The sequence below is a fragment of the Macaca thibetana genome, chromosome 3 (assembly GCF_024542745.1).
Source record: "Macaca thibetana thibetana isolate TM-01 chromosome 3, ASM2454274v1, whole genome shotgun sequence".
Taxonomy (NCBI): Eukaryota; Metazoa; Chordata; class Mammalia; order Primates; family Cercopithecidae; genus Macaca; species Macaca thibetana.
In genome coordinates, this window is record NC_065580.1 from 137,495,550 (window position 1) to 137,510,450 (window position 14,901).

General features: G+C 44.4%; 2 protein-coding genes across 4 annotated transcripts in view; one reads left to right on the forward strand and one right to left on the reverse strand.

The window, feature by feature from the left end:
* The window catches only part of BUD23 (BUD23 rRNA methyltransferase and ribosome maturation factor), a 206,783-nt gene that overhangs the window by 189,780 nt on the left and 2,102 nt on the right, over positions 1-14,901 (reverse strand). The gene's annotated exons all lie outside the window — the stretch shown is intronic.
* BAZ1B (bromodomain adjacent to zinc finger domain 1B) overlaps positions 1-14,901 on the forward strand; it is an 83,256-nt gene that overhangs the window by 2,171 nt on the left and 66,184 nt on the right. For all 3 annotated transcript variants that reach the window (XM_050783611.1, XM_050783613.1, XM_050783612.1), the window contains exons 2-3: positions 9,880-9,996; positions 12,212-12,356. In XM_050783611.1, coding sequence (XP_050639568.1) covers positions 9,880-9,996; positions 12,212-12,356 — 262 coding nt within the window. The remainder of the gene's footprint in view (positions 1-9,879; positions 9,997-12,211; positions 12,357-14,901) is intronic.

The following is a 14,901-nucleotide window of genomic DNA, read 5'->3' on the forward strand; positions in this document are numbered from 1 at the left end:
AATAGCTGGGATTACAGGCTACCGCCACCACGCCTGGCTAATTTTTTGTATTTTTAGTGGAGACGGGGTTTTACCATGTTGGCCAGGCTGGTCTCAAACTCCTGACCTCAGGTGATCCACCCGCCTTGGCCTCCCAAAGTGCTGGGATTGCAGGTGTGAGCCACCGCGCCCAGCTGGTACCCTACTTTTTAATACATTTGAAACGTCAGTGGAGTAGCAGCTTGTCAGAATCCAACATCCCCTTTTCTTTTTTTTTTTTTTTTTTTTTTTTTTTTTTTGAGACGGAGTCTCACGCTGTTGCCCAGGCTGGAGTGCAGTGGCGCGATCTCGGCTCACTGCAAGCTCCGCCTCCTGGGTTCACGCCATTCTCCTGCCTCAGCCTCCTGAGTAGCTAGGACTACAGGCGCCCGCCACCGCGCCCGGCTAATTTTTTGTATTTTTAGTAGAGACGGGGTTTCACTGTGGTCTCGATCTCCTGACCTTGTGATCCGCCCGCCTCGGCCTCCCAAAGTGCTGGGATTACAGGCTTGAGCCACCGCGCCCGGCCACCAACATCCCCTTTTCAAATGTCGTTAATATTTTGAGCCGTTGATGGATGCTTACACACTATCAGATGATAATTTCTCAGGTCTGGTTCTAGTGGAGTATAAGAAACATGCCATGGAGAAGAGACAAGTTCTAAGTATATTTCAGGTACTGAGCTTTGTAAAAAATGGCTGTAGGGAGTTAATTTAGGACTGGCAACGCAACGCAGGCTTTTTCATACTATTGAATGAATGAAATTGAAATTATATATGAAGAGTTTTGATGGTAACAATTGAAAACTGAAACCGGAAACATTTTAAGTGGTACGTATTTAATAAACATTCTTCATTTTTAAATTTCCCATAACAGCATTTAGAACTGTTTTAACAAAAGAAGTCTTAAAGCATATTATATATTGGGGGGGGGAATTGCTCTTTTGGGAATTTCTGCAAGTGGAAGGACTTTGAGGATGGTTTTTGAACAATTGTACTGTATGGTTGGCAGATTGGCATATTTCTTTATTAGGCTATTAGTGGTTTCATAGAGGAGAACAAATATGTGGTTGGGTAACAGCTGCCTTTGAAGTAGTATTCCCAGTTCTCAATTTATATTTATAGTTATGTTTTTAATGGGACTTGATATTTTAATTTTCTTTTAATACCATACCTACTTTTTGATTGCATGTATCACAGAAATTTGTGTGATATTTTACTGACTTAAAGCTGTGTGTTGGTATGTTCTTGGAGTGTATTGTAAATCTTCATTAAACTTAGTGGAAGTTGTGAGTAATGCACACATTTAATGACTAGGTGTTATATATTGGTGATTATGTTGATTGTATTGTAGCTTTGTATGGTACATTCATAGGTTAGTCTCACAGGCAGGACACTAGATCTTGGAAAACATTAACTTTATCAGAATCAGTTCTTGATGTGACACTGTATTTAAGTCAAGATAGGTTTTAGGCAGGAATTGGAGCTACAAGCAGCCTGTTGTAGATGAGTATTTTTGTTGTGTTGCTTCAACTGTCATAGTTTCTAAAGCTTAGAATCAACTAGTTCACGACCTTTGTAGCATCATTATATGAGAATTTATTGAGGGTATGATGATGAGGGGCTTATTCATACTGTTAATTTGGCTCTATACAAGTGTGACTAGAGCATGTTTTTGTTTTGTTTTAAGAGACGGAATCGCTATTTTGCCCAGGTTGGAGTGCAACAGTTGTTCACAGACGAGATGGTAGCACAGGGAAGCCTTGAAGTGGACTCGAGATCCTCCTGCCTCAGCCTCCAGAGTAGCTGAGACTACAGGCACACACTACTGTGCCTGCCTTAGAGCAGCATGTATTAAGAGTTGAGTAGCTGTAGATGGAGTTATGTTGTAGTTGTAAGAGTTTTACTGGACATTTGGAATACTGAGCTCTTATGTTGATTTTTATACATTCTTTAAAGTAAAACATTATGCCATGTTAGACTTGTTTTTAACTTAAAGACAGTCTGGTCCAAAGAGAGAAAATCAGGTAAAAAGCAAATCTTGAGTTGGCTCACTATTTGCCATCTTCTGACTTAGAATTCTTAGGTTACAGTTAATGCTTTTTTAACTCTGTACTTTCCTGGGCCACTTCCTTTCAGGATATCAAGTACTTCATTGAAAGAAACAATCCCTGCAAGATCGAAGAGAACAAAGCAGGAGCATATTGTGATAAGGAGGTAGCTGATGGCAAAGTAGATGCATAATGAGATAGTCTAGGATTCGAAAATATCTTATCTTTTATAGCTTACACAACCTTTGGAGAATTGCTTTGACATTTTGTCTGCAATTATATGTGCAGCAGTTGCTGGAACATAAAAACCTCAATTGGCATTTGCTCTGAGAGATTGTTTGAGAATGAGTGACTTATTTTGGTAACCTAAAATCTGAAATAGGATTTAGAGGCAGCTGACTCAATATCCTACTAATGGGCCTTTTTGCATTTTCATTTTCATTTTTTTTTCTTGCTTTCCCTTTTTTATTTATTTATTGAGACAGGGTCTCACTCTGTTGCCCAGGCTGGAGTGCAGTGATGTATGATCATGGCTTCCTGTAGCCTCCAACTCCCCAGGCTCAAGTGATTCGTCCCACTCAGCCTGCTGAGTAGCTATAACGATAGGTGCGCATCACCACACTTGTCTAATTTTTGTACGTTTCATAGAGACGGGGTCTTGCAAAGTTGCCCAGGCTAGTCTTGGATTTCTGGCCTCAAGTGATCCTTCCGCCTCAGCCTCCCAAAGTGCTGGGATTACAGGCGTGAGCCACCATGCCCGGCCTTGTTTTCTCTTAATATAAGTTAAAGTAATTACCAGAAGAGTTACACAAACTTAAAATAGCCATTGTTAGGGGTTGTAGGAGTTTCCGTTTCAGATTTTTTCTTTTTTTGAGACAGTCTCATTCTGTTGCCCAGACTGGAGTGCAGTGGTGTGATCTTGACTCACTGCAACCTCCGCCGCCCAGCTTCAAGCGATTCTCCTACCTCAGCCTCCCAAGTAGCTAGGATAACTGGCGCCTGCCACCATGCCTGGCTGATTTTTGTATTTTTAGTAGAAACGGGGTTTCACCATGTTGGCTAGGCTGGTCTCGAATTCCTGACCTCAGTGATCCACCCGCTTTGGCCTCCCAAAGTGCTGGGATTACAGATGTGAGCCACCGTGCCCGGCCCCAGATTTTTATAATTAATTTGACTAGTCAATTAATTTTGAGTTAATACTGTCAGAGGACATTTTCTGAGATGTATACCTTGGGTTTCAGTGCTGGCCAACAAAAATATAAGCCATATGTAATTTAAAATTTTGTAGTACTCTCATATTAAAGAAAGAAAAAAATGGTGGGAAAAAATTAAAACAGCTGGTTGTGGTGGTGTGCGCCTGTAATCCCAGCTACTCAGGAGGCCAAAGCTGGAGAATTCGTTAAACCCAGAAGCTTGGGACCAGCCAAGGCAACATAGTGAGACCACCATCTCCAAAAACATAAATAAATAATAAAAAGGAAAACCACATTTTTCTCTGTTTTTGAGTGGAGTCTCGCTCTGTATCCCAGGCTGGAGTATAGCGGTGCGATCTCGGCTCACTACAACCTCCGCCTCCTGGGTTCAAGTGATTCTCCTGCCTCAGCCCCCTGAGTAGCTGGGACTACAGGCACGCGCCACCACACCTGGCTACTTCTTTGTGTATTTTAAGTAGAGATGGGGTTTCACCTTGTTGGCCAGGCTGGTCTCGAACTCCTAGCCCCAAGTGATCTGCTGACCTCTGCCTCCCAAAGTACTGGGATTACAGGTGTGAGCCACTGTACCCTGCCACATTTTTCTCATTTTAAGACCAAGGCTGACACCTGGTATGGTGGTTCATGCCAGTAATCCCAGCACTTTGGGAGTCTGAGGCAGGTGAATTGCTTGAGCCCAGTAATTTGAGATCAGCCTGGACAGCAGTGAATGAAACCCTGTCTCTACAAAAAATAGAAAAATTAGCTGGACATGGTGACGGTTGCCTGTGGTCCCAATTACTTGGGTGGCTGGGGTGGGAGGATCACTTGAGTCCAGGAGGCAAAGGTTGCAGTGAAGCGAGATGGTGCCATTGCACTCCAGCTTGGGTGACAGAGCAAGACCCTACCTCAAAAAAAAAAGGCTGGAGGGGCAAACCCTGTGTGTGACATGCCTTCCTAGTGGCATAGAGAAAGAGCTAGAAGACATCATGACTTTAAGCCTCTTCCTGGAAGTGACATGTATTACATCTGCTCACATGTGTTGGTTGAAACAAGTCACATGGTCAAGCTTGATGTTAATGGAGAGGGGAGGTACATTCCTCTTCAGGGACCTTGTGGACATGCCACGTGGCAGTGGGTGGAGATGTAAAAATCGTCTTATGGAAAGAAACTAATACAATCTATCGTATTTGAAGGTTCAAGGAATGTTTTCTGGGAAAAACTATTTTTGAGATCTAAAGTATGATTAGAATTTACAGGAATAATAGAGGACTGTATATTCTTGGCAGAGAAGGTGTGATGAGTTCGTGATTGTGTGAGTTTGAAGGGTTTTTTTTTTTTTTTTTTTTTTTTTGAGACAGATTCTCACTCTGTCATCTGGACTGGAGTGCGTTGATATGATCTTGGCTCACTGCAGCCTCCACCTTCCTCATTCAGGCAATTCTCTGCCTCAGCCTCCCAAGTAGCTGGGATTACAGGTGCCCACCACCGTGCCTGGCTAGTTTTTGTATTTTTCTTAGAGACAGGGTTTCACCATCTTGGCCAGACTGGTCTTGAACTCCTGACCTCATGATCCACCCACTTCAGCCTCCCTAAGTGCTGGGATTACAGGCATGACCCACCATGCCCGGCCTAATCTTTTTTTAGACAGTCTCCCTCTGTTGCTCAGGCTGGAGTGCAGTGGCACCATCTCAGCTCACTGCAACCTCCACTTCCTGGGCTCAAGTGATCCTCCTACCTCAGATCCCTGAGTAGCTGGAACTGCAGGCCTGTGCTACGGCATTTAGCTAACTTTTTTTTTTTTTTTTTTTGGTAGAGATGGGGTTTTGCTGTGTTGCCCAGGCTGCTCTCGAACTCCTGGGCTTGAGCGATGCTCCTGCCTGGGCCTCATAAACTGCCACCATGCCTGGCCACTCCTTTTTTTTTTTTTGAGACTGAGTTTCGTTCTTGTTGCCCAGGCTGCAGTGCAATGGTATGATCTCAGCCCATGTAACCTCCATCTCCCAGGTTCAAGCAGTTCTCCTGTGTCAGTCTCCTGAGTAGCTGGGATTACAGGCGTACGCCACCACGCCTGGCTAATTTTTTGTATTTTTAGTAGAGATGGGATTTCACGATGTTGGCCAGGATGGTCTCGACCTCCTGACCTCAGGTGATCCTCCCGCCTTGGCCTCCCAAAGTGCCAGGTTTATAGGCGTGAGCCACTGTGTCTGGCCTGCCCCTGATTTGTTTTGTTTTGTTTTGTTTTTCTAGCCCCTACTTTTTAAAGTAACAACTCTAGGTTGAGCATCCCAAATCCATAAATCAGAAATGCTCCAAAATCTGAAAGGTTTTTTTTTTTTTTTGAGACGGAGTCTCACCCTGTCGCCAAGGCTGGAGTACAGTGGTGTGATCTGGGCTCACTGCAGGCTCCGCCTCCTGAGTTCACGCCATTCTCCTGCCTCAGCCTCCCCAGTAGCTGGGACTACAGGCGCCCGCCACCACGCCCGGCTAATTTTTTGTATTTTTAGTAGAGGTGGGGTTTTGCCATGTTAGCCAGGGTGGTCTCCATCTCCTGACCTTGTGATCTGTCCGCCTTGGCCTCCCAGAGTGCTGGAATTACAGGCGTGAGCCTCCGTGCCCAGCCTAAAATCTGAAAGTTTTTGAGCCCCAACATGATCCTTAAAGGAAGTGCTCATTGGAGCATTTTGGATTTTTGTATTTGGGATGCTGAACTAGTTAAGTATAATGCAAATACTTCAAAATCTGAAAGAAATTCGAAATCCAAAATACTCCCGTTTCTAAGCATTTTGGATAAGGGATCCTCAACCTGTAATAATAAAAACTTACTGTTCTCTCTTTAAGACATATTTGTTAATGTGTTTCTCTTACATTCTCACTGATGACACCGTGAGTTTTTTTTTTTTTTTCCTTTTAATAGTTTTTTGTAAAGATAGTCTCACTATGTTCAGGCTGGTTTTGAACCCCTGGACTCAAGGGATTCCCCAACTTTGTCCTCCCAAATGCTGGGATTGCATGCGTGAGCCACTATGCCTGCTGGAGCTTCTTAAATATGGCTAAATAATGTGTTAGAATTTTATCAAGCTTTTTGAAAGCTTAAGTAAGTCCACTTGCTGATTCCTCCTCTGTCCTTGTTTTACTACCCATCCCTTCCACTCCCCTAGTGCAGCAGACAAAAATAAGACAAATCCATCTTGGGATAATGTCCTATGGAAGCCGTTCTGTTGCTCTTTTCTAGGTATAGGTTTGAAAATTTTTCAGTGATTGGATTTACATAGCTGTATATGGAAGCCTGACTCAGGTTTTTACTCAAACATACTATATATTTTGTTTAATCACTTAGATATTAGCACCACCCCTGCTAAGGAAAATGGATTTATTACTCAATTTTAGCAGATCTGGGGAAATCCACAATGAGCAAAGGTGCTTATACTATTGGATAATGTTACTATTTTGGATTACCTGTGGGTTTGTTCTTATTTGCGTTTTTGTTGATCATAACCTTGGAAAACCAAGCATCTGTATTTATTAAACATGCGGCTGGGTGTGGTGGCTCACACCTGTAATCCCAGCACTTTGGGAGATTGAGGCAGGAGGACTTTTTGAGCCCAGGAGTTCAAGACCAACCTGGGCATTGTGGTAAGACCCCGACTCTGCAAGAGATAAAAAACGTAGCTGGGCATGGTGGTGTGCACCTGTAGTCCTAGCTACTCAGGAGGCTGAGGCCCGGGATTGCTTGACCCCAGGAAGTCAAGGCTACAGTGAGCCATGGTTCTGCCACTGCACTTCAGCCTGGGAGACAGAGTGAGACCCTGTGTCAAAAATAAATACATAAATAGATAAAAATGAGCTGGGTGTTGCAGTGTGAGTCCCAGCTATTATAGTCCCAGCTATAATAGTAATCCCAGCTATTCAGGAGGCTAAGGCCGGAGGATCTCTTGAGCTCAGGAGATCCCGGCCAGCCTTGTCTCTAAAAACAAAAATTAGAATATTTGTTTAGTTGTTAGGTAGTATTGTAGAGGAAGCTGTTTAAATACTTATTTCAACCACTATAAAATGTGTCTTTTGGAATATACAGGTATTGTTTGCTAACTTACGTCAGTTGATTTTCTTACATAGCATCTGTTGCTGTGCATAAAAGTAAATTAGTTACTTGCCATTTGAATTTGAAAGTGGCTGGCTGATGGTGAATTCCAGTTGGTTTTGTGTGGAAAGTTGCCATATTTACGCTACCAACTTGATGTTTTCTTTCCCTCATCTCCCTCACGAAGACTGTCTAAATGGCTAGTAAATGATCTTCTGAATCTAAATAATATTGGAGACATCATAGAGACTGGATAAATATTGTATTAAAAGTACTTTTTGGAATACTTCTAAGTATTTTTGAAATTTATTTTTTAAACCAGGGGTATCCAATCTTTTGACCACATTGAAATAAGAATTGTCTCGGGCCACACATAAAATACACTAACACTAACAATAGTTGATCTGTTAAAAAAAAAAATCACAAAAAAACTCATAATTTTTTTTTCCCTGAAGATGGAGTCTCCCTCTGTTGCCCAGGCTGGAGTGCAGTGACATGATTTCAGCTCACTGCAAGCTCTGCCTCCCGGGTTCAGGCCATTCTCCTGCATCAGCCTCCTGAGTAGCTGGGACTACAGGTGCCTGCCACCACGCCCAGCTAATTTATTTTATTTTATTTTATTTATTTTATTTTTTTTATTTTTTTAATTAATTTATTTTTTTTTTGAGACGGAGTCTCGCTCTGTCGCCCAGGCTGGAGTGCAGTGGCGCGATCTCGGCTCACTGCAAGCTCCGCCTTCTGGGTTCATGCCATTCTCCTGCCTCAGCCTCCTGAGTAGCTGGGACTACAGGCGCCCACAACCGCGCCCGGCTAATTTTTTTTTATTTTTAGTAGAGACGGGGTTTCACCGTGGTCTCGATCTCCTGACCTTGTGATCCGCCCGCCTCGGCCTCCCAAAGTGCTGGGATTACAGGCGTGAGCCACCGCGCCCGGCTTTATTTTTATTTTTAGTAGAGACGGGGTTTCACTGTGTTAGTCAGGATGGTCTCTATCTCCTCACCTTGTGATCTGCCTGCCTCGGCCTCCCAAAGTGCTAGGATTATAGGTGTGAGCTACCGCGCCCGGCCAAAAACTCATAATGTTGTAAGAAACTTTACGAACTTGTGTTGGGGCTGTATTGAAAGCTGTCCTGGGCCACAGGTTGGACAAGCTTGTAAACCCTAAGAAGTAACATGTTTCCAAGGTGGACTGGAGGGCTGTGGGTAAATGGATCATTAACATATGCTCAAGGTTATTCCAAACTGCCTGTGAGACTGTGGCCTGGTCATCTCATTTTACTGTAAAGCGATTACTTTTTTTTTTTAAATGGAGGTGCAATGTACTGATTTTCTTTTTCTTTTTTTTTTTTTTTTGGAGATAGAGTTTTGCTCTTGTTGCCCAGGCTGGAGTGCAGTGGCACTATCTCGGCTCACTGCAACCTCTGCCTCCCGGGTTCAAGCGATTCTCCTGCCTCAGCCTCCCGAGTAGCTGAGATTACAGGCATGTGCCACCAAGCCTGGCTAATTTTTTTTTTTTTGGATTTTTAATGGAGACGGGGTTTCTCCATGTTGGTCAGGCTGGTCTCGAACTTCTGATCTCAGGTGATCTGCCTGCCTTGGACTCCCAAAGTGCTGGGATTACAGGTGTGAGCCACTGCGCCCGGCAGTGGACTGACTCTTAAACTTGCTGACTATCTGAGTTTTCTAAAAATTTTACTTACCTTGTATTGTTATTTTTTGACTTGTATTTTAATTTACCTTTACTTTTTCTTTTTCTTTTTTTTTTTTTTTTTTTTGAGACGGAGTCTCGCTCTGTCACCCAGGCTGGAGTGCTGTGGCCGGATCTCAGCTCACTGCAAGCTCCGCCTCCCGGGTTCACGCCATTCTCCTGCGTCAGCCTCCTGAGTAGCTGGGACTACAGGTGCCCGCCACCTCACCCGGCTAGTTTTTTTGTATTTTTTAGTAGAGACAGGGTTTCACCGTGTTAGCCAGGATGGTCTCGATCTCCTGACCTCGTGATCCGCCCGTCTCGGCCTCCCAAAGTGCTGGGATTACAGGCTTGAGCCACCGCGCCCGGCCATACTTTTTCTTATGAGTTTTTAGTACATCTTAAGTCTTGTGTAATGAAACTTTGGTGAATTGAGGAAATTGCATTTGTACTAAATTACTAGTTTTTTTGTAAAATATGAGCAACCGTTTTTATTATTTACTATTTTTATTTTTTGTAGAGACGAGGTCTCCCTGGCTGGTCTGAGCTCCTGGTCTCAAGTGTTTGTCCCACCTTGACCTCTCAAAATGCTGAGATTAGAGGCGTGATCATCCCAGTCTGTAAATCCCATGCAGGCGCCCAGCCCATGACAATCCATTCTCATCATACTTCAGTCTTAGTCATTTTGCTTTGGGCCCTGATTCAGCCTAAAGACCCCAATTCCATTTTTATCCTCTCATGCTACACATTTTTAAAAGGATACTGTAGATTTTTTTCTATATATAAGTATCTTACGGGTATGGGTTAGTTGTCTCTGTTGCTTGCATATTGTTTTCCTGAACTACTGCCTGCAGAGAGTACGAAGCCCGCTTGGAAAGGTACAGTGAGCGCATCTGGACGTGCAAGAGTACTGGAAGCAGTCAGCTAACACACAAGGAAGCCTGGGAGGAAGAACAGGAAGTTGCTGAGCTGTAAGTAATAGTAGTATTGCCCTTTGCCACCATCTTCTCATTGTTAGGAAAGGAGGGAATATTAATCCTAAAGCAGTATGTGTATTTAAGTTTATGGGGCACAAATTGGACTGTACTACATTGGTGTACTGTATGGGTTTCTGGGTTCCTTTGCATAGTGGCATTTTGCCAGTAGCAATGTGGAATATTTATTTAGTTATATGTGCACTTGTTTAGGTATTTACCAGGCCTTTGAGTGTTCCTGCTCCATGCTTTCACCTTGCAAGTACTCTGGTAATGTGGTTTCTTTTTTTCTTTTCTTTTTTTTGAGATAGAGTCTCACTTTCATCCAGGCTGGAGTGCAGTGGCATGATCTCGGCTCACTGCCTGGGTTCAAGTGGTTCCCCTGCCTCAGCCTCCCGAGTAGCTGGGACTACAGGTGCCCACCACCACACCCGGCTAATTTTTTGTATTTTTAGTAGAGACAGGGTTTCACCATGTTAGCCAGGATGGTCTCAATCTCCTGACCTTGTGATCCGTCTGCCTTGGCCTCCCAAAGTGCTGGGATTACAGTCCTGAGCTACCGCCCCGGTGTTATTTATTTATTTATTTTTTGGAGACGAGTCTCCCTCTGTCGCCCAGCCTGGAGTTCAGTGGTGCGATCTCGACTCAACTGCTGGCTCCGCCTCCTGGGTTCACGCCATTCTCCTGCCTCAGCCTCCTGAGTAGCTGGCGCTACAGGCACCTGCCACCACACCTGGCTAATTTTTTTTTTGTATTTTTAGTAGAGACGGGGTTTCACTATGTTAGCCAGGGTGGTCTCGATCTCCTGACCTCGTGATCCGCCTGCCTCTGCCTCCCAAAGTGCTGGGATTGCAGGCGTGAGCCACTGCGCCCGGCCTTATTCTTATTTTTATTTTTGGGATGGAGTCTCGCTCTGTTGCCCAGGCTGGAGTGCGGGGGATGATTTCGGCCCACTGCAACCTCTACCTCCTGGGTTCAAGCGATTCTCGTGCCTCAGCCTCCCGAGTAGCTGGATCTACAGACACTCACCACCACGCCTGGCTAATTTTTCTATTTTTAGTAGAGATGGGGTTTCGCCATGTTAGCCAGGCTGATCTCGAACTCCTGACCTCAAGTGACCTGCTCACCTCAGCCTCCCAAAGTGCTGGGATTACAGGTGTGAGCCACTGTGCCCAGCCGGGTATGATAATTAAATTTTTTTTTTTTTTTTTTGCTAATTTAATAAGTGAAAAGCATTAAATCATTGCTGTCCTTTTGCAACAGCTCTGGTGTTCAAGTCATGTTTCCGACATGTTAATGCTTCCTGGTTTCCTTTTTTTTTTTGCTCTTGCCCAGGCTGGAGTGCAGTGGCATGATCATAGCTCATGGGATCAAGCCATCTTCTTGCCTCACTCAGCCTCGTAATGTAACTGGGACTGTAGGTGCATGCCACCTCACCCAGCTAATTATTTTAGTTTTTTATAGAGGCAGGGTCTCACTCTGTTGGCCAGGCTGGTCTCAAACTGCTGGGCTCAAGCAGTCCTCCTTCCCGTGCCTTCCAAAGTGCTAGAACCCACCGTGTCCAGCAAACTGCATGGTTTTTTTAATCTTTGTATTCCCCAGTGCCTTGTGTATATTTGCTAAAGTAGTGTTGTTTTGCTGTGAACCTAAAACTTGTAAAATGGTGTCTTTTTTTTTTTGAGATGGAGTCTTGCTCTGTTGCCCAGGCTGGAGTCCAGTAGCCTGATCTTGGCTCACTGCAGCCTCCGCCTCCCATGTTCAAGTAATTCTCCTGCCTTAGCCTCCCAAGTAGCTGGGATTACAGATATGTGCCACCACGCCTGGCTAATTCTTGTATTTTGAGTAGAGACAGGGTTTCGCCATGTTGGCCAGGCTGGCCTTGAACTCATGACCTCAGGTGATCTGCCTGCCCTGGCCTCCCATAGTGCTGGGATTACAGGTGTGAGCCACCACACCCGGCCAAAAGTTAAGTCTTAAAAGAGGTTAGGTGCAGTGGTGCATGCCTGTGGTCCCAGCTACCTGAGAGGCTGAGGTTAGGAGGATTGAGCGCAGGAGGTGGAGGCTAGTGAGCTACGATTGTGCCACTGCAGTCCAGCCTTGGTGACAGAGTGAGAAATGTTTGGAAAAGAAAGAAAGAAATGTTTGAATTGACTTGAATTAAATCTCTGGGTAAGTTTTTGTGTTTTCTTAATAACTAATTACATTTATTTAGCTTGAAGGAGGAGTTTCCTGCCTGGTATGAGAAGCTTGTTCTGGAAATGGTTCACCATAACACAGCCTCTTTAGAGAAGTTGGTAGATACTGCTTGGTTGGAGATCATGACCAAATATGCTGTGGGAGAAGAGTGTGACTTCGAGGTGAGTGCCTGTTCGTTTCTGATTGGACTTACCGTCAGAATTAGAGCTGTCGGCCTAGGTTACAGAACACATTTCTATGTGTGTAAAACGTAGTATTATGTATGTTATGTGTAGTATTATATTTAATATCAAGTATTGATACTTGATGTTAATACTTGTGTGTTTTTTTGTTTTTGTTTTTTTGAGATGGAGTCTCGCTCTGTCTCCAAGGCTAGAGTGCAGTGCGCAGTCTTGGCTCACTGCAACCTCATTCTCCCGTGTTCAAGTGATTCTCCCACCTCAGCTTTCTGAGTAGCTGGGACTACAGCTGTGCACCACCACGCCCGTCTAATTTTTTTATGTTTTTGGTAGAGACAGGGTTTCACCATGTTGGCCAGGCTGGTCTTGAACTCCTGACTTCAGATGATCCGTCCACCTTGGCCTCCTATCAAGTATTGTAAGGAATAAATGTTATTTTTATTTGTTTGTTTAGAGACAGGGTTTCGTTCTGTCACACAGTCTAGAGTGCAGTGGTGCAGTCATAGCTCACTGTATATAGCCTTGGACTCCTTGGCTTACGCCGTCCGCCCACCTTAGCCTTCTGAGTAGCTGGGACTGCAGACATGTGCCATCATTCTTGGCCTTGAACCAAATTTTAGAACCACATTCATCACCAAGAATGTTTTAGTATTGTAATAATTGCAACACTTTGTTGTATTAGTCTGTCCTTGCTTTGTCTTTTTCATCCTTTTTTGATAATTCTGTTATTTTGCCTTTTTGGTTTTGAGTTTTCTTTTTTTATTTTTCGGAGATAGAGTCTTACTGGACTCTGTAAGTCTTACTGGACTTGCTGGAATAGTGCAGTTTCGCGATCTTGGCTTATTGCAGCCTCCACCTCCCAGGCTCAAGCGATACTCTCATGTCACCCTCCACATAGCCGGGACCACAGGTGTGTGCCACCATGCCCGACTAATTTTTTGTATATTTTGTAGAGACGGGGTTTCACCATGATGCTCCGACTGGACTCTAACTCCTAATCTATCCTCTTGCCTTGGCCTCCCAAAGTGCTGGGATTTAGGCTTGAGCCACTGTGCCCGGCCCGTGCAGTGGCCATGCTAGTCTTCTCCATATTATTCCAGTTTCATTATATGTGCTGGCAAAGTGAGCTCATAATTCTTACTATGTTTAAAAGATTTTAAGATTTTTTTTTTTTCTGAGATGGAGTTTTGTTCTTGTTGCCCAGGCTGGAGCGCAATGGCGTGGTCTTGGCTCATTGCAACGTTTGCCTCCCTGGTTCAAGTGATTCTCCTGCCTCAGCCTCCCGAGTAGCTGGGATTACAGGCGCCTGCCACCATGCCCTGCTAATTTTTCATTTTTAGTAGAGACGGCGTCTCTCCATGTTGGTCAGGCTGGTCTTGAACTCCCGACCTCAGGCTTCGGCCTCCCAGAGTTGGGGTTATAGGCGTGAGCCACCGCGCCCGGCCTCAGACGTGTAATCCAAGTCCTCGCTGTAATGAGAGTTGGACTTTTTCTACCTAATTTTTTTTTTTTTTTTTTGAGACGGAGTCTTGCTCTGTTGCCCAGGCTGGAGTGCAGTGGCACGATCTCGGCCCATTTTAGCTGGGTGTGGTAGTGCATGCCTATAATCCCAGCTACTCGGGAGGCTGAGGTGGGAGAACTGCTTGAACTGTTCTTCGGCCCATTCCTTGAGGGTTCAGAAGGTCTAAGGATAGACCTAACATTTTTCAATTCTAACAATCTGCAGGGTGGTAGTGATGCTGTCACATGAGGTATAACACTTTTAGTGGTACTAGCTTAAACGAGGACGTGATTATCTCACGTAGTAAGTCTTAGATAGTTCCAAGTTTGGCATAGAGGCTGAATACTATTATCAAGGACCTAGACTTTCTCTGTCTTTCTGTTCTGTTCTTAGTGTGTTGAGTTCTGGTCCTTAGTTTGTTGTCCCTTGGTTGTGATAAAATGTGACTGTGTTCAGAGTGAGGGAATACTTATCAAAGCAGTCTAAGAAAATCTTTCCAGAAGTGTATCTGGAGAAGTCTTTCTTGAAGCATAAAATAGAAAACTCCACCCTTTATCTTTACATGTTATTGGCTAGACCTTGGCTTATATAACCACCCAGAGCTGCAGCGGGGGCTGAGAGAGTATCTTCCTTTGTATTTAAGTCTCAAAAGAGACAGGCTGGCAAGAGAGAAGAGGGAGGGAATAGCTTGGTAGCTAGCTCAGCAGCAGTTTGTGCTACAATAGCCAGTACATGATGGGGCCCAGATTCACACCTGTCTGTCTGGTTTCAAAGTTCTTGTTGTTTGTTTGCTTCAGTAATTTACTCCTCTGACTCCTTTCTATCTCCTAGCTAGTTCTTTTTTATTTGTCATGTCTGGCAGTACTAGTGGGGTTTTTGTTTATTTGTTTTTTATTGAGACAGGGTCTTGCTCTGTCTTCAGGCTGGAGTGCAGTGGTGTGGTCGTAGCTCACTGCAGCCTCAGCCTCCCGGGCTCAAGCAATCCTCCCACCTCAGCCTCCCGAGTAGCTGGGACTGTAGGCACTC